Source organism: Ammospiza caudacuta, chromosome 6 (assembly GCF_027887145.1).
Source record: "Ammospiza caudacuta isolate bAmmCau1 chromosome 6, bAmmCau1.pri, whole genome shotgun sequence".
NCBI lineage: Eukaryota > Metazoa > Chordata > Aves > Passeriformes > Passerellidae > Ammospiza > Ammospiza caudacuta.
The window spans coordinates 31,887,457-31,908,236 of record NC_080598.1 but is presented as its reverse complement, the minus strand read 5'-3'; the positions used below and the strand labels follow the sequence as shown (position 1 = coordinate 31,908,236).

The window sequence follows — 20,780 nt, the reverse complement described above, 5'->3', positions numbered from 1 at the left end:
TATGCAAATCTATTTGTTTTGTTGAACTGATCTGCCTTCTCTAACACCCAAGCACTACTCTGGAAGAATTTCAGTCTGGGAACTCTCTACAGTTTAGATTAAGAAAAAGTAAGATTGCTTCTGTCATTTCTGTCCATCAGAAAAGAGTCTCATTACCTAAGAAGGCTTGTAATATATTGTTATGCCAGATGTATTTTATTAGCATTGATTTATCCATAAAGATAATGGAATTATGGCTATTTAAATATTTTCCTTAACCTATTTACTCATCTTTTGAAGAAAGACTATGGTATATCTGAATACAGATCTGTTGATTTTGAGGTTAGATATTGAGTTTAAGATGTGGTTCTTTTTACTGCTTGTGGTTCTTTTCATTTTTTCTTCCACATAAACAAATCAGAGCAGCCTTACAATATATTGAATGGAAACTGAGAGACAGTAATCCCAGAAGCAATCAGAACGTAATGAATTTGTAAGTTTTGAGTCTCCACTGGAACTTTCCATCTTGTTATTCCCTGCACCAGAAAGCACAATTCTTTATAGCAAGGGGAAGCCCAAAACTATTTGCAATAATGGTAAAAACCAGTAAATATTTTGTGAAATTAGGCCTGTGACAGTATAAAAAGTAAGTTTTATTTTTATTTCAGACAAATCACAAAAGAGTAATAAAATAGTAAAATTTTATTATCAAGATCAGGTACTGCCATTTGGATATCTAAGTATGAGAGCAATGGGTGCAATCAAGATCTTCAAAGGCTTGTGACAGAAATGTGGTATGGGAAGAAAACAAAAATCTGTGTTCAGCATAAAGGCCACAGAGATAGATGAAGTGTTAGTTTGACATTTGATTCAATTAATTTCAAAACATTAAAATAATCTTAAATAGCTTTATCCTTTGTTTCTGGTCACAGGGAGGCTTTTTCCAGTTTTTCTAACATGGCTTTTTGTAGGCCTGAAAATTTATGACTCTGGATACAGAACTGGTTAAAACAGACACTTTAGAACTCAGTAATATTTGAAGAAAATGCAGTGTTGAAGGAAGAGTGAACTATTTTTCTATAAAATTTTCTGAAACCATGTAAAAGGAATGACAGTTGTTTCAAAGACACAGAAGAAATAAGATAAAGTACATAATGCACATTGTTCTGTAATTTGGTCTAAAGATCATCCAAACTCGTGCAGTAGAAGTGCTGACTTACATTCACACACACTCCCTCTAAGGCCAACATCAGCTCTACATTTATAAACTAGGTTAACCACAGAAATAGTGAATTTATTTGTACCACTGTACTTGATGCCTGGAAATCAAAGTAAAGCTGTGTTCAGAAAGAAGCACTACGTGTTCAAAAACCTTTCTTCACATAAATCCTTGTTTTTATTGGACATCAGTGAGTCAAAGGCAGATGGTTGATCTAATTTTAGTTAGGGACAGATACAACCCACCAGCGGCCAGAGTAATCAAGGGTAGCCAAGGTTATGGGCCCCAGGCAACAAATTTATTTTACCTCATATTCAGATTCCAGTGTCACAGGGTTCTGTTTTAATTTTTCTTTCAAAGCTGGATCAACCTGAAAGACAAATAAAAACACAGCAAAAATGTTTGCTTTTAAGAGTATATTTTTAAAGAAATCTTTACCTCAAATAAACTGAATACTGGTACATGCAAACCCTTCTCTCCTCTAAAAGAGTTTATGTGCCATTTGTTCCAATATCAGAACAATGAACACAACACAAGAATTGGGCTGAAAAGAAACCGGTTAACTGCCAAATTATTAAATATTAAAACCACATTTTTCACTATAGCCCAACACTTGCATTACCTTAGATAGTTAAATCTGTACCTGTTTAGTTTAAAACTGTTAAACTAAACAAAGCCTAAATAAATGAAACAAGCACAAGAAAGATAAAATTGGGATTGTGGAATATATTATACTCCTGAATGTTCAATTCAGGGAATAGGCATACAATGTTTTCAGGTTTTCAAAGTCTAAGCATGAGTTGCATTTCCAATTTTCTAGTGAACACACAGCTCTTTCCCAGTTTTGATTCTGTACTGACAGTGCTGGTATTTCCTGCCACCTTTCAGAGATGCTTATTGAAAGAACAAATCTAAGAACAGACATGTCAATGAACCACAGCAGACACATTTCATGTTTTAACTTCTTCTGAGCCTGGAAGAAGCGATTTTCATCCCTCCCTTTGCTAAATAATGCCTGTCTCCCACAGGTCTAAGAGCAGAAGCTAAGGGGAAGAAGATAATTAGCATTCTTTACATTTAGAGAAAGCGTTTTACCTTCTTCTTAGACAGCCACATACACAGTGTTCAGACATAGTCTTTAGGCAATATGATTAAAATACCAAATAAATTCACCGTGAGAGAACAATCTAATTTTTAGAGCTTAAAAACCAAAATAAATGTGTAAGGAGACTGGTAATGTGTGTAATTCTATATCCCTTGTACACTACTCCAACTATAACTAATCCAGTGAAGAAAAGTTGTTACTCTTAATTTGCTGCTTCTTGATCTGAACAAAAAGGTCCCAATAACCCTCATCACAACCAAGGTCCAACATCTACAAATAGTTTAGAAAACAAAAAGGAGGGCATACATGTAACAGAATTTGCCCAGCCAATGAGAAGATCCACCTTCAGATTCTCTTCTAACACAAGTTCCTACTTATAAGAGGTACTTCAAATACACATCCACTATGTGAATTGATGGGAATTGCTCTGAAGAATCTCCCTAGGCCATAATATTCCCCTTGATTACAGGCACTGTATGCTAGTTAGCATGCAGCCTGTGAGACCTCAGTTCCTAAGGATGGATGCTCAGACAGGCAAGTCTAACACCATCTGTGCATGGCCAGAGGTTTGATTTCCCTACCTCATCAGCAATCTAGCCATAGAAATACACACATTTGCAACCTCCAGATTCATTACACTTGGGACCTAAGCCAAAATATCTAAAATGGTTAATGTTTGTACCGGATACAGCTCCCACCTTCTTAGCAATTTAAAAAAAAAAATTGTAAAAGATAGTGTCTCTGCACTGGCCCTCTACATCAAATAAAAAATTAAATGCTCCCTCTCTGTCTTGGCATCCAAGGCCTCTGTAGAAGTGCCCCTCATTAAAGATGGATTGTGTTTCTCCTGTGACCATGACCTCCAACAACAGCCATGCTTTATTAGAACAACGAACTCATCCATCACATGTGCAGAAATGCAAAGTCTCTGGGCAGCCAGACAGGCTTTGAAGCTTGCTTTCAGAGAGAGAAGAGTGATCATGGACCTCACTGTATTCAGAACTAAATACAAACACTATTTGTTATGCTTTGTGTTCTCACAATACACATATGGACAAGGGGAAATTAAAGCTCCAGTAAGTAAGGCAGCAACATTATTTTATCCTACATTTTCTGTCCATTTAACAATAAGGTAAAGTACCATGGTTGAAACATTGTTTTTACTTAATTAAATACAACCAGAATTTAACTTACAAAGACAGTTCAATATCCTATTATCAAGGTTTATTTTATCAATTTTTAGTGTGTTTGTTTAAAAAGGAAAAGTGAATGATGCTATATGCTATTTTCATTCTGAAAAGGCAGATAAACATCAATATGAGCCACAATCACAGATCATAACCAGAGAACACTTCAAAGGGGGGGTAGAGCCAGGAAAGTGGCCTTGCCAGAGCAGTAGCTCTGTTGTATTACACATCTGCCACAAGACCCAAATACAAACATACATTTTGCTTCCATGATGACTGCTATGCCAACACATACTGCCAAATGAGCTAGAAGTATTCAGCTATGCACTGGCAAATAGATTTTCAGCTAAATTACAGATACAAATCTGCATTAGTAAATATGATGATGACAGCAGACAAAGCGCAAATGCTGTAACAGTCTGACAGTGTCCTCTCCGCCAGTATTTAGGAGGCAGGAAGGAACAGAAAAGATTTTCCTTTACACTAGAGGACTCCTCTTGTTCCACAAAATCTCAGCTACTCCTCTAAGATCCATTTAAATTCAGAGTTTATCTCTAAATGTAGAATCCAAAGATGTGTGCATGTGCAGTTACAGCAGAACTTCACATTAAATTCTTACTGAAAGACTACTGAAATACTTGATGCAAGTATTTAGACAACCTTCATGAGATGCTGTCCGCAAGGCTTTGAAATCAATACTATAACTACAATTTTTAAAGGCTTTACTTATTTTCTTTTTCTAGGGTGTTTTTTTCCTTTTTAGCACTTGCAGTAAAAATGAATAAAACATTCTACATATTTTGCATTATACAGGCTTATCTCATATTACATCAACTGAAAGGGCGAGGGCAAGTGCAATATAGAAAAATCTCAGGAAAGGTTTAAGAATCCAGGTTTCAAATTAGAATTTTGTCCCATTTCACACTCCCACCATTCCTTCAGATTTACCCTTACTTAACTTCAAAAGGTTCCCAAAGAAACAGACTTTAAAAAGATTTTTAACAGCTAAAAGTAATAGAGGTTAAGCACAGAAACATTCTTAGAACTCTTAGTAGGCAGCTACTTGAGGTTGTAATAGAAACTTTTGAAATGAGGCTGATGCTTCTCATTTTAAGGCTGACATTTCAGTTTTTCAATTAGACCAGGACAGCATTTCTAGGTGTTAAAAACAGTGCACCTTGGGGTGCAGACATCATCACACAGCAAAGCAGGAGTAACTGGTGCTTTCAGCCCCTGCCAAACCAGGGACTCCTGCAATGCTCTGTGAAAAACACACACTCATCTCAGTAAAGAGGATTTCTTGTTTGTGACATAAGTATTTTTGGTACATTTATAAACCTAAAAGTGCTGCTACTAAAAAAATTCTCTGCTAACAATTTTGTATTGATACTCATCAACCACAGTTCATTTGGCTCAGAAACAAATAATACTGGTAGAGAGGAACTGAGAAATTTGTGAATGCCACTAACTTTAGCTCCAGGATAAGGATAGCTCTTCCACAAGGGAACCCAAAGAATACCATCACGATCCATTTTGAAGCTGAAAGGCATGGAACACCTCTCCATATGGGGATAGGCTAAGAACACTTGGTTTGCTCATTCTGGAGAAGAGAAGGCTTTGGGGAAACCTGAGTGTGGTCTTCCACTAAGGGGAGCTAACAAGAAAGACAGACAAACTTTTTAATAAAGTTTGTAGCAACAGGACAAGGGCTGACAGTTTTAAAATAAAAGACGGCAGATTTAGATGAGGTATAAGAAATAAGCTTTTCATAATGAGCATGGTGAGACACTGACCCAGGTTGCCCAGAGAGGTGGTGAATGCCCCATGCCTGGGAACATTCAAGGTCAGGCTGGATGGGGCTCTGAGCAATCTGATCTACTTGAAAATCTCCCTGTTCCTTGCAGGACTGCTGTACTAAAAGAGTTTTGAAAGTTTCTTCCAACCCAAATTATTATATAGTTCTGCTAAACACAGGAATACAAAGCAGAATAGCAGTGTCACTCCTGTTGAGCATTCAGAGAGGACTACCAAGTCGACTCACATGCTTATTTTTGGGGTAGCATCCCAACTGTCCACAGAACACATATGCCTGGATCCATAACTCAAACAGCCCATCCTCACAAGCAGCCTTTCTCTGCTATAAACATTACTGGTTATTTGTCCATGTACTATTTGTGGCCATGGGCTTTAGAGCAAACCAAGACTTGAATATATTACATCTTCTAAAATGATGGGTTCAGTTACTACACAAGGAAACTGTCAGGTGACAGCCACATCATGAGAAGAGGATTGTGATTTTAACAGGCTCCTCTCACACCAGTCACTGCAGCACACTGTATACTTGTGTCCTGGCAGATACTGACCAAATATTTGCATGCCAAAGTTTTACAGAACTTTCCCTTCAGCAAGTATTTCCAGAAAAACAGTAGAAGATATTTCTACCCTAAAACTAGTTTGTTATTTTTACTAAAACACAAGTTTCTGTTCCAACCCTGTCCTCCACAAAATACTATCCCACTGAAAAAGATTTCAGCTTTGGAAATGGGAGAAGACAGTGGCCTGAATTTAATGAACATGAATTAGGATTGAGATTTTCACTTTTTCATCTGCCCTTCGCAGCATGAATAGATGGGACACAGTTTTCCTGCAGTATCCACAGTACAGAGAGTCCTCAAAATTACTATTTCTATGAAATTTTTCAATTTGTTCTCCCCACCCATTTTTTAAACTTAAGAGTAAACCATAATCACCAATTCTAGTTCTCCCACAGTGTATCTTCTTTGAAAACATTTATCATATGCCTAACTCCTTTAAATGGAAAATCAGCAATCTTGAGTGGATCAGTCAACTTTAATCTTCCTTGAGAAGACTCCCATAAATTGCTACAGAAATCTGTGTCATAAATATTCTAAGTTGTGGTTTATGAGCAGAGTGAGAAGCAGTAGATGGGAGAGGATAAATCCCAGGACTCAGGAAATGCAGTGTAAACTACAGCCAAGCTGAGTGCTGTTCTACTTAAGAAATTAAAGGAACAAAGCTTGTAGAGGTTGTAAGGTACAACAAGGGTTGTACTTATGCCAAGCTCTTTGGCATACAGTCTTAGGTAACAGAGAAGGGCAAGGCAAAACAAAACATACCATTTTTGTGCAACTTCATTCACAACAATCCTTCAGCTACATTACTTAAATATTTAATACACAAAAAACACTTACATAAGGCTACCTTTTTCCCTGTGAGGGTGGTGAGGCACTGGAACAGGTTGCCAGAGAAGCTGTGGATGCCCCATCCCTGTAACTGCAGCCAGGCTGGATGGAGCTTTGAGCAATCTGGTCTAGAGTAAGTTGCCCTCGCCCATGGCAGGGGGCTCAAACCAGGTGATCTGTAAGGTCCCTTCCAACCCAAACTACTCCATGACTCTCTGATTCTGTAGTGCATACGATATGATCCAAGAATACTGACTGGATCAGAACACTCACAAACAGTTGGGGAGACAGCTGAGACTAGATGTAAACCCTAGCTTTGTGTCCTTTGACTTTTTCCTATGATCTGCATAGAATACAGACAGCTAAACAAAAAACCCCATTTCATCCAGCCTCTGACAGAAATCGATGCAGACATTTCCAAAGGAGCAATATAAATTGTTGTTACAGCAGAAGTTCCCAGACTTACAGAACATGGGGCACCAGTGATCTCTCAAAATCCAAACCTTGTACTTGCTTCCAGATTGATCAAAAAAAGACCTACAATCCCAAACTCTGTACCAGACTTTTTATGTGATAATGTCATGGGAAATGCAATTAAAAGCTAATATGAGGGCCAAACTATCCCATACTTCAACAAACATTTAAGCATATCTAGATTTCTCCCATATAAGGTCAATGAAACTAACAAGGACTCTAGAATTTTCAGTTCTGAACAGGAAGTACTCATCATTTAATCAATTTTGGTATGCTTTCACATCCAGTTTGATTTTCAGTTGCACATTTATTTATATGACTTATACCAAATTAGTGCTGTAAATCTTGGCTCTGAGTATGCTAGCATAAATTTAATTTCACAGCAAAATTCAGTACAAAAAAACGTTCCTTTCGGTATAAAAAAAAAAAGGTGTAAATTTGTGATGCCAGTATTTAGGAAAAAAACCCCACCCTTTTGCCTCTAAATAGAATATACTTGACAGCTAGAAACAATCCAAAATGCAACTTTGGATGCAACTCCAGCAAAGTCAATTTTTTTTGGTCATTTTTTTGAAGATTCCTTCTTAATGGTTATGTACCTACTATGTAAGTCCAGGCTGGAAAACTAGTGTAAATATAGTTTATAGAGGGTTTTTTTCCCTTATGGCTTCCTTAGTTATATCCTATCTTTGCACAGAATCAATTCCTTTGTGGTAGCTCTGAAAAACATGAAGGTCACTTAAGTTTCTGTTCAAAGCAAGCGACTTCAAGAGAGAAATTGTGAATTGGCAGCTGAAGGCAGCATGGAAGCAGTCTGTGCTCATCTCCTCTGAATCTTTTCAGTGCTGTACTATCAGACAGAGGAGTATTGGAGAGGGTGTCCTCGTTAGTTCTCTACACCAGCAGGAACACCTGTGTCCAGGTGCTCACTGCTGTTCAATCAGGCTCACCTGTAAAGCCCTCCTGGCTGCAGCTCACTTCAGCCCCAGTGAAACCACAGGCACCGTACAATGCCAAACCGCTACTTTTCACTTGGCGTGTCAGTTCAGAAACACAAAGGAATTCATTTAAAGGGAAAAGTCTATCTCATAGGAGACTAAACCTTCAATAAAAGCACTGAAGCTTCAAGAAAATAACACCAAAAAATGCTCAAAAACCCCAGCTCTCAAGGAACTCCAAAGAATCAACCTTCTCACATAGGAACAGAGATAGTCTGATCCCTCAAACATCATATAAAAACATAACCCAGTTAAAACAAGCACACCAACAGATTAGGAATGCTTTCCCTAATCAGAGTGAAACATCTATAAATATATATGCATTTTTTTTCTTCTCTGTGTAAGTTAGTGCCTAAGCCCTATCTTGAACTATGTGAAAATATACATTAACTTTTTTTTCTCACTGAAAATAAACAAGCATATAAAACAACATCAAAAAGTCTGCCATTTTTAACCCTAAAACTGGTTTGAATTATGTTTTAAAACATCATTTTCATTTACAGTACGTATCTGTTTTTTACAGAAACTTTTTGAGTAATGAAACAAATTTTGACTTTTTAATGTCTTTTTGAACAGAAACAATTTTTAGTGTCAACTCATCAAAATTGTTTTCAGTGCTCTGAAAATGCATTTCTACAAAAAATTACTACCAAATTCTAATAGCTCTCATCTTAAAATCTGCATGTGTTGAAGAAATTAACACTTCTTATTCTACAGTTCCCATTGCATTTAAGGGAAAATACTTTCTACACTGACATCTAGTGTGTAAGGTTTTCTGGCTGTTGCTGTTTAGGTGGCCTGGAAAGGCCCAGGGATGGCCTTGGAGAGCCGACGCTTCAAAGAACAAGGAGAGACTTCTGATCTTGTCTCGGTCTCGGTGTTTATTAATTGTTTATCTAAAAGATTTTCTTTCAGCCCGACAGAGGTCTGCACAGCAAGTCAGCCATGGGCACACTGCGAGCCCCCTGGGCGGTCACTTATCTTTATACTCGAAGTTACGTATACAATATTTACTATTTCTCCCCAATACCTTCTACCCTTATTAACCGGTGCACTTTTAGTAATGACCAATCCCAAAGTGCCACCACCACCACAGAAGATGGAGGCCAAGAAGAAGAAGAAGAAGGACAGGACACGCCCCAATTCCTCCATCTTACTTCTTTAGACCCCCCTGTACCAAAATCCTAAACCCTGTGTTTTACACTTTAACTAACTTATCCCTTCACCATTCACCCAGTGGAATCCTCCCAGTCCTCATACAGGTCTCATCTCCTGTGTAGGATCAAAATCCTGCCACCAGACACTTCTGGCAACATTCCAGGATTCCCGAGCCCCCCAAGGGTGGTCTCGGCCTCTCTGCACCTCCATCCTGAGGTGCTGAGATCCCACACTAGTGAAGTTTTATAGTAAGAAAAAAATCATATTCTAATACTTTGTGCTTATAAAAAGCTGTTAATTTACCAAATCATTGTACTTTAAATTACTAGTCTTTCCAACACACTTGTACATCACACACTATTTTGTTTTGAAATATATTTTGCCACTGTTTTTAATAAATAACATGTTTACCTATCAAATGATCAGACATTCTGATGGGTATTTTAGAGAAAGTTACAAGGGTAAAATCTGGTGTAATTAAGTTTAAAACATGAAAAGCAAAGGGTTTTTCTTTTAAGGCCTCAACATACAACATTAACAAAGCAATTCTACTAAAATCAGCGGGAATTATGAATGCAAAATATTTTAAATCCTACATTTTAGATACTAATAAGACAAGTCATCTCTATTCTCTAAGCAGTATCTGAAAAGTCTGTATTCCTACATCCTCTCTGTAATCAAGTTTGGGCTCTACTTGTTTAGATTGCCATACAGCTGAAGGCTGCAACAGCACTATTTGGCTTCAAGCCTCAAAACACAAAGGAAAAGAAAGGGAAGGTCCATTTAGACAGAAATTGCACTTAAAATGGACACATGCCGGGGAAAAGGTTTTGAACATTTCCTTTGTAAAAATGGTAGTGGATCTAGAGCTCCAGAAAATCCTAGGGACTGGGATCTGCTGACATCATGGCTACTGGCTTCTCAAGATGAGTCTGGAAAGCTAGATGTTTTCTGGTGCTTGAAGGAGGCATTGGGAAAAACAGCTGGATATTTAATTATGTTTTGGCTAAAAACTGCCTGAAGCTAAGTTACACACTTGTAATCACTTCAATTGCAAGGCAAAAATACCAGTAATTAATTTTGGCAATGTGACGGGATTTAAATAAACCAAGCAGAATTCTTGGTAGTATATAAAATATAAATATCTAAAAGCTATCAACAAGCTTTATGTATTGAAATTAGTTCCACTTGCAATGGCATCAGAATGAGCTTCTCCAGTTCCAGTTAATAACCTTCTCTTCATCTGAATCTAAATTTGAGAACAGAACGACCATCAAGTAAAAAATTTAAAAAATGCTTCTGTTTAAAACAAAGAACTCCTAGTACTTGCAATGTGTATTGTATTTCATCACAGAGACACTCAATAATGTGAGGTAATATCTTAACTCAAAGTCATCCTACAGCGCTGTAAGCTGTCTTTGGTGACAATAACCACCTGGTCTAGCCAGATCCAATCACTGGAAACCATTCAAAAGTATACATACAGAGTCAGCCTCAGAATGTGGCAACAAAAACCTTACTGAATCCCAGAGTTGACCCTGGTGTTGCCTTTTACAGAGAAATGGTGGTTTATATGCTGAACTGAAAGGATGTCTGAAAAACTGAAACATACATCCCTGTCTGGTATCATAGCAAATTCAGCAGACAGCTCTTCACAGACAACGTAGAGAAATCATCTCAGCTCAAGTAAAATGGATTAGCTTTTGCTGAAATCAATGCAAAAACACGAACCAAACACTCGCAGCTGAACCTCAAAATCTTCAAGAATAACATAGATAAAGAGCTCATTTCCATACAATCCTTCTAGACTGAATTGAGAGAGAAAACATCTGAACATCTGGTACCACCACAATACTGGGTATGAAAAGCTCTTGCTACCCCTTTCATTTTGTGCCACATGGCAGGACTGAAATTACTACCTTGGACAGTTCTGAACCGTGACCAAAAAACGTAACAAGTTCCAAATTCTGCCTGCAAATAGAAACAAAGTCACTGTAAGGGTACCTGTTTAGCCATCAACAATGAGCCAATCTGCCTGACAAAATACACAATTCCAAACCCCTCCCACTAAGCAGGCCATGCCTGAAAGCAAGGTCTGCTTTAATTTAGTAAAATATGCCTGATGATATAAAGGTAACTGACTGACAAAGACTTTTTGTCTCACCTATAAGCAATCCTAAATGTATGCCTTACATTCTCTACAGCACCAAACATTTCAGTGTGTTATTTTCTTAATTTTTGGATGACCTAGGGGCAAGCTCAGTAATGCATTTAGTCTTTGAAAATAAACTAAATCTACTTATACAAGGAAATTAGCCAGTTTATCATTAGACTTAAGACCCAGGCCAACCTGACCTGCTTAAGGAAAAGAAAAAGTAGAAAACAATAATCACCAACATCAATTCCTTGCCATGCTGCGCTTGTGTAATTAGCTTACTGAAACCAATTAAACACAGGAAGATGTAGTTATAAATAAATAAATGCTAAAATGCTAGATGAGAAGACTTGATTATTCTGCCAAGTTCAGTGCCAGATGCTAAAAAGATTCCACATTCCTTGGCTGACAGGTTTAGAAAGAATACTTTTCTCACCCAAAATATTTCACCAAACACCAACTGAAGATATTCTGATTTTGTTCACACTTAAATCAAGCAAGATGTTTTAAAGACAAACTCCTATGGAATCAGATTCTTCAGAATACAGGAATGCCTCAGGCACAAACAACAGATTAAATAAGAGTTCCTCTACCTTCAAGATATCTGTTAGTTTGCCAGAGAAGCTCCAGCAAAAGAGTATCTAGGGCGGGCTTCATCTCTCCTAATGTTATTCATCTATACTTTTGACTTGAAGCATAAAGTCTCTACTTAGGCTCTTCCTCCAGTCATCTGTAGAAGGGCATTCCTTGAGAAACTAAGTCCCACTTAAAGATATATACAAAATCATAAATTGTCTGCACCTTGAAGTTAGGTAGAAGTTTATCTCACCTGTTATTCACTATTCACTGTTGTTCACAAATAAATTTTAACCATATTCATGCACTAAGGAAAGTAATTGTCTCACTGCAATGAGTAATAATAAAATATCAAACTCTCTATTTTTCAATCCATCAAAAGAGGACAACATATTTCTCAAGTATCTACTTTAAAACTGAATGGAACCTATGTTGGGGCATTTCCTCTCAAACCTCCTTTCTGGACTACCTGGATAGCTATCTCAAACTAGGCATTTCACTTAAGACAATGGAAAAATGAGCAAGATGAAACCCTGACATAGTGCACAGTACCACAAACATACATTTAGATTTAGCTGAGTAGGTACTGAAATTTCACTTCCCTATCTTTAATAATACAAAGAACCCATTTAGAGTCTTTTGAGTATTAACAGCAGTAATTTAAATTGACCTTAACATTGGTAGGAGGTGCTTGCACATCAGGAAGCCCAGAGGATGAGTCTTAATCCATCTAAATCCATTTGGAAGAAAATAAAGCAGAAAGCCTGCAGAACACACAAGGTAATTGAGTGCATGTGACAATCTGGGCCGGTAGCAGTAAAGTCCATTAATTGTTACTAGAACACTGTGGGCTTTGCCAGTCTGCTCCAATCACAGTGACTTGCCCTATCCACATTACTCCTTGAAATGAAGTTCATCAAGTTTTGGTCAGATTGAGGATCTTGGAGAACACCAAGGTGTAACAGGATTTCAAACACAGATGCTTATCTACTTAGAATTGCAATACATCTCTCTTGCAGTTTGCAGTCAATAGAAAAGTTTGTGGAAGAAAATTAAAAACACACCTTTTCATCTTGCTACCTATGTCAGTTAAATTCTTTGTATCTTTGGTAGTCTTTCATACAGAGCAAATACTGGTTTTAAACACAGAAGCAGGTCCTCAAATAAGATAAACAAGTTAGCTTCAGTAAACCAGATTCATGCAGTAGCTTGCAGTATGTGCAGTGATGGAGACAATACACTGACATTCCACAAATCTAAGTTAAAAAACCCATATGATTTGCGCAATTTTAAACACTATAGACATATTCAGAGGTTTAAGTGATTTTGTGAATTTAAGTGAATTTTCACCTCACATGAAACATATTATTTAAAGAAAAAAAATGATGTGACATACAGAAACACAACATTATTTGTAAACCTTACTAACATTACACTAAACACTGAAATTACATTTTATTCTGTAATGCTTCTTTTTTCTGAAACAAACAAACTGAAGAAGCAAACCAAACTTCTCCTGGGGCACAGAAATCCTGTCCAGATGGACTTTATAGGCAAGTTAAATGGAAGCAATAACCAACCAAAATTTCTACTGCACTACTCCAGGACATGCCCATATGTGTAACTCCCACAGACATACCTGAGGCAGTTTACATAAGGACAGCAAGAGGAATGTGCCAGCCAGCAACAAGGCACAGCTTTGTCCAGTCACTTGCAGATGTACTCCCTTTTGGGTGGATGCTGAACCTCATTTAAACACTGTGCTGCTGCAGTTCACCCATCTGGACTCAACAGTGTGAAACTTATTGCAGTACATGTGTGAACAGAGCAATGTTTTGACAGCAACATGAAAGCATTCTATGGGCAGATACCACCTCTTAACTATACACTTATAACAAGGAGAGAATGCTGGACTGACTTCCTACACTTTTCTCAGGCAAATGTCTGATGTGCTCTTGCTTGACATAAAGTCTAATGGAAACCCATCAGCTCTCTGCTCCTATTTCTTCCTAGCTATTTCACCCTGACCCAGAACACCTGAAGTAATGATCTCACCTGAGGAAATTTTTTAATACTCATATGAATTTAAATAATTCCTTTTATTTGATTTAATTAACTGTCCTATTTCCTGTGTAAAGTGGAGCAGCATTAATTACCTATATTCCACAGACTAAGCAAGTGAAATAGGCAGAGAGGAGGCCTGCGGTGCAGGAGGTAGCTAAAGAAAGAACCTGAACAAGATGGATATAAAATTTCCAGTGAGATCAGTATGTGTTATTTAAATATCACATGCTGCTGACATGGGTCTCCTGACATCCACTCATAAGATTAAAGACACAATGTTAAAGAACAGCACCAGGGACCAAACTAACAACATTCTAAACCTGTAATACTGAGTATAACCAAGCAGACAGACAACGTGCTTCCACCACTATCGAGCCCCACTAGGAGAACTGCTGTAAACCAGAGAAGTCAGAGTGCCTTAAGTGATCATGTTTATGTTCTTTTCTCTTTCATTTTTCAAAGGACAGCAAGGCTTCCAGAATAATCTTCTACGCACCACATGCACTCTTTTTCTCACTTCAAGTCCGGGATTGTAAAATGAAAGCTGAGATCCTCATAGTTAAATAATTTTTTGAACTAGTACCTTAAGGCAAAGCAAGTATACAATAAATGAAGACTCACAATGGCAACACTAACACTCCACAGGTGTCAATAAGCAACACTTCATGGATAGCTACATGCCAGTCAATTGGTCAAAAACACTAGCTAAGAAATGTTAAATGCAATCTTCAGTCTACAAAAAACAGGTTTTACACTCCTAGTGTGCTTACTGAGTATGCTTCCAAACACCACCACTATTCTTTTAATGCCCCTTCTGGGTTTACAGGCTTATTGCTCATAGAGAATAGTGAAAGAATAGGTCAGGAACCTTAATTTTCATCTGAATTTGAACTCCTGGAACACAATGTGTCATACATATTTAAATGTAAACAACAACCAATTTGAGGGTAAAACTCATGGAGGAGAAACTGAAATTCTATCATTTTGACTCTTTACTGCCTCTACATTGTACCTCACTAAGGCAGAAAACATTAGTATTATTTCTTAGCATTCTACTTTCGGGGTGTGCTCACTTTGCACAGGACAAAGAAAAATGAACAAGACCTTCATAGTTTGTAAAGAGATAAGTATACAATACTATTGTACATAACCCACAGCAGGAAACATTTGCAGACTTCAAAGGCTAATTGATGTTTTGTTTCCTAACAAAATGGCATAGATTCCAGCTTTGTTAGAAGTGCTGCACATTACCCTGGAGGAACTCATTCAGTCCTATCCTATCCCAAAAGTCTGAGAACCTGCCCTGCAATGATACTTCTTCAAATGAGTCAATTTGGAGCTTAAAATCTCTCTTACTCTAAAAGGTTTTCTGATGGGAAGAAAGCATAAACTTTTCCAGAGAGTTAATATATCACTTCCTTTCAATTCTCTGCAGTACAGTATGATTAGCCAGCAGTACAGACCACACCCCATGTTCCAAGATTCTTATATCCAAAACTAAATCCGAATCAGCAAGTCTATACAACACCTGGAATGACAACAACAGGTGAATAGTATATAAAAATAATTGATTATTATATAATTGTAAAAAACATTTTCTGTATATTTAACAGAAATTACATTTTCAGTAAAAAAATATAAATTAAATAAACATCTCAATTACATACACAAGAAGAAATACAAAGAAAGAGCCTAGTCTTCCATTTATGAATAAAGGCATCTGGAACAATGCCCATACAAACCTACTAATTTCTTCTCTGTTAATTCCACATGGTTTTCCCATAAGCATACCTGGTTTTCTGTAAGCAATTTTGATTTGCATAAATTCTTCCCAGAAAGTGAACAATTACCTAACCTAATGATTTCTCCATTAATGGACATTTTGGCAACAACAGATAATGGAGAAATCCTCAATTAGTTTCAGGGGAATTCTGAGCAGCATAAACAAGCATTACATCAGTAAGAGCCTCAGCAAGCTTCCTTTAAACACAGGACATTCATTGTGCTGAGGGTATATGACTGATCTAGGTATCCTGAGAAGATAGAAGTGGCTTTTTTTGCTTTTGCAAGAGATGGCCATATCTGAGGTCCTGACATTCCAAGATGAACTAAATGGATGATGAACTATCTACTCTTTACATTCTAATAGCCCCTCTTCAGCTGCAGCTCTAGGCTCTCTCTATCCTCTGCACTGGCTGAGCTGGAGTCCAAGATCCCAAAACACAGCCTAAATGAACAAGAGGACACAATTCCTTTTGCAGCCCCTTCCCAGCCCCACTCCACCTACAGCTGTAGGCTCTGTCTCCCCCCCAGCCCTAATGCTACCCCAGCCCAATGCACCTCAACCACATCATACTCCCTCCCTCAAAGGTCCAAACCACAATTTTCTCTTGGACGTTAATACCTTTATCAGGGAATGTTCTTCAAAAGTCAGTTTGACATCAATAACATAGTCTTTATCACTACTGCAGCTTTTTTCATTAAGGCACAGGAATCCAAAGTGGAAGCTAGCCCCTCAGTCACTGAAACACAGACTACATAGCAGCAGTTCCACTGCAGTGCTGCCTTTGAATATCACTGTTGACTGAGAAGTTGCTTACTAATGTGGTTTCCCTCTAAGCACAGTGTGAAGTTAAGAGTGAAAAAGGAAAAGAACAGGTACTTTTGAAGGCAAAGGATCATAGTTTGGCATCTGAAATATATTAGAGTTTTACCACAAAAGGATTGTTTAATTTTTGTCTTTTTAGCAGTTGAATTAGCAAAAATACATTCAGGAATCATGCTTACAAAAGGTGACATACTGGAGTTTGCACATCCTTAAAATATAATCAAAAAAGACAGGCACTTGGCTGTTATGAATACTAGTCTGCTTTAAGATTTGTGCAACCTCCATTTTTTTAGCAGTAAAATGTAAATAATAATCCTACCTTTTCCGACAGTAGGACTACCAAGCTTAATTAATTTAAGTTCTGTGAAAGTTTTCAGAGCTCCTTGTATTAAAACTGTTATTTAATTAAATAATTTTATTTTTCTAAAGGAGAAGCTGTAACAAAAAAATCTTATTTCTTTTATTGCTTATTGCATGTAACTGTCCCCAATGTAATGTAAACCCCCAATAAGAGCACTAGTCGATCTGTTCCTGTTCTGATAAGGATTTACAATACTCCAACTGTGCTGTAAGAGAAAAGCATCAGGATTTTAATTGCACTTTTAAATTACTCATATTAATATTCTTTTCCTGAGTTCCATGTACATTTTAAACTAGATATTTTTATCCATTAAAATACATTCAAGTCTCATTGGCTGTCTTATTTAGCGAATTAGAATGGCTTTCAACTCTGTTTTTATGGACACAGAAACAGAAATTAATGAAAGACATCGCTTTGATTTGTCCGTCTACAAACAAGATGTAGATTACTCTCCCTACAAACAAGCCCAAAGTTGGTGTTGCTAGTTCAGAGCCAATACTGCAGTATTCTTTACACCAATGTAACCTACTTCTGAATAAAACTGCAAGGAAAAGAAAAAGAAAACACAAAAGAGATGCTGCAGACTTGAGTAATACTGGTTAGAGCATAAACCAGAAGGCCTCTTTTGGCTTTTCAGAGTTGAAGAACTACAGGTTGAAGTAGCTTCCACTCAGAGCTTTCATGTACTCCTGACTAATTCAGCAATGCTTCTCCTGATTATAAATGCTGGGAGAAGGAGTCACAGACCTGAATTAGCACAACTATTAACAGTGTTTTTTCCCTGAGCTCCTATCACAGCGCAGATCATGGGGGTCAAATGCAATACACTGAGTATGAATCTGACCCAAACACTACCAGAAACACAACAGGCAAATTCTTGCTGCATTGTGATCCCCATCTGGCTGGAGAAAAACTTAAAAGGTTCCAACTACTCCTAGAAGGCTAGAAATGATAGAAAAAAAAAAGCCACCCAGAAGACAGCACTAGAGAAAACATTTGTAAGATTACTCTCCCAGATCTACAGGTTCTGTCATATACAGTTCTGAGCAGGAGTGGGCCACATGGTGCATGGAAGGCACAGCCAGGTATGCAACAGAGAGAGAACAATGAGGAATGATTAAAGTAATTTACATGGTCCACAAGTGTGTAAGGCAAAACAAAGGGTTTTTTCCTCCTGACTCTCAACAGCTCAGGATCTCATAGATTTCACCACAGTAGAAAGCCACAGTATCCAGAGTCCTGAACAACTTTTTTTTCTATAAAGTTGCATAGTCTTTAAAACAGCTTTGTGCAATCTGCAAGTCAGCACCTCTGAGAAACCAGAGAGACCAGAAAGTCTCTTTGCATTGCAATAGCAGACCTGCATATTACCAGACCAAGGAAAGAAGCCAATACTACTTTCTGCTAAACTGACACACTCCTTTCAGATCATTTCATATGCAATTTGGAACTAGTGTTATACTTGGAGGGGTAAGTAGCACTAGTAAACATGCTATTTCCCTCAGAAAGAAGGGTTCAGGTTCTTTTCAAAAAAGGCTTCTTATATACAGCATATTCTGACACAATGGGTAGAGACTAGCTCCTGTTTCCTTCCCAAGGCTTAAAGAACAGGATGTAGCACCATGTCAAAGGTACCTGCTTGTGTCAGTCAATGCCCAGCCAAGGTCCAGAAACCATCTAACTATAAGCTCACTGCCTAGAATTGTTCAAAAACTGAACCTTTTAAAATATCAGTTTTCTTAGTCTAAATTGGATACAGTACCCTTGTAATAACCTCCTTCTAGACATGCTGCAGTTCCTTCTCAGGATTCAGAATTGCCACTTGCAATCAACCAAATGAATAAAATGTTTCTATTATTTATGTTGATTTTTTCATGGATGGCAAAGAATTCATCATCACGTCAGTCCCTTTATTGTCACCTACTCTGCCTACTGCCTGTGAGACTCAGCTGTAGCTCAGGGCCAAGCAGTGAAAGGCAAATCCCCTACACCAAGTTTGCTTTGTCCTATCAATTCTTTAGAAAGCAGCATGTAGGCATAAGGAAATTAAAAGCAAAGAAAATAATTTAAACTACCTTGCCATGTAGTTTGTGAACATCGTATCTTATCTGAGCAAATTCACGGAGTCCAAAAGATCCTCCAATGAGATACAGCTGAAAACAGAATGAAAACAGACATGTTAGGACTGCTAAAAGAACACTTTGCACACCTACAAAAAATACTGTGCATACTGACCCAATTCATTTATCAAGGGACTCTGCTATTTTTCCAACAGAAACACCAGGAGCTGAAAAAAACAATACTTTAGAAAATAAGTGCAGGTGCCTTCTTCCACTCTCTGAGCCTGGATTTCACACATTTCCTCCTTCACACAAAGACAGTTGCTACATGACTCAGACTTTCCAGGGACTTCCTCTCCTCTTACCCCTTCTTTTCCTTTCCCATGTGGTTTCCTGACATAATGGCAGCAAAGGAACCTTTACCTCACTGCCACAGGTTTTATTCTCATAAATTTTCAAACACTGTGGGGAAGTAACAATGTCACGCTGACTTACTCTGATGTCTGTGGGTAACAGATCTAATTAAGCTTCTGAACAGACCATGAGTGTAGCTATAGTTCAATAACATATTATCACCCAGGGTAAGAAATCACATCCAGAACACCCATCCTTTTATTACTCCTTAGTTATCCTGCAATTTCCTCCACGCCTGTAAAGCTTAAGAATAATAAAGGGAGAAAGGGGAGGATTTCGTACTCACATAAGAAATCATCATATTATTCTTTCTTATGAGAGAGTGCTATCACAAAACTGTGTACGTATTTTTACCATCAGAAATGGATAGACCATCCAAAGATCAAGTATTGTTTAAAAAGAGAAGAGACTTGAAAATTAGCTTAGAAATATAGCTACTTTGTCTAAGAGTCAGGTCCCTTGCTACTGCTCTGACCTCACAGTGTCTGCTGTTCTCTGTTAATACAGATGCATAGGAGGCCAAAAGGCTTCACCTCTAGGGACACGTATCTAAGGAAAGTGGAAGCATGAGGAAGTTCTAAGGACCTGAGTGAAGGTAGGTAAGAAAATAATCCAAACAGAACGCACCCCCATCACCCTCTTTCATCATGCAACTTTGCTGTTACAGTCCTTCATTACAGGCTGTAGCTGAACTGCTGTTTTCTACACACTGCTGGCTGATTTCTTACTACATATTAGGTTTGCAGCAATGGCCTGTGTCCAAGAATTGTTATAATTATGCCGTGCAGGTAGTCACAGTGCGTGTTCGTTCCGGGAAGTGGAAGTTCATGTCACTGTGGCCACAAAGAATTAGAAATCAGAAACAAAAACCCGCCTTCTACTCTGATTCATTCTCAGAGCTGCAGGACTGCATTCCTTCTCACCAAGCAGGTAAAATTACTCACAACCACATGAACACTCTCTCCAGGCACACACTTCGATGCTGGTAAGGTACAGACTGGTACCCCAGAACTGATGTACTCTAACCAAAGAAGAAAAAACCCTTCATCAACAGCCAGGAGTTAAAGGCTCCAGAGCCTCTTTCTAGCCCTTTCAAAAAGCCTTAAAATCTAGCTGATAATAAAAAGAGACACACATTTTGCAATAAGAACACCCAGTTGCTAGGCCACAGACCACTAGTGTCAGAAAGCCAATCAGAAAATCATCATATGGTATCAAG

The 20,780-nt window shown here is 37.9% G+C and overlaps 1 protein-coding gene across 3 annotated transcripts in view; it reads right to left on the bottom strand.

The window, feature by feature from the left end:
• Window positions 1-20,780, bottom strand: part of LOC131558604 (cytochrome c oxidase assembly protein COX16 homolog, mitochondrial) — a 44,835-nt gene that overhangs the window by 12,789 nt on the left and 11,266 nt on the right. For all 3 annotated transcript variants that reach the window (XM_058806466.1, XM_058806467.1, XM_058806465.1), the window contains exons 2-3: window positions 19,163-19,240; window positions 1,506-1,568 (exon numbers count right to left, since the gene is read on the bottom strand). In XM_058806466.1, the coding sequence (XP_058662449.1) occupies window positions 1,506-1,568; window positions 19,163-19,240 (141 nt within the window). The remainder of the gene's footprint in view (window positions 1-1,505; window positions 1,569-19,162; window positions 19,241-20,780) is intronic.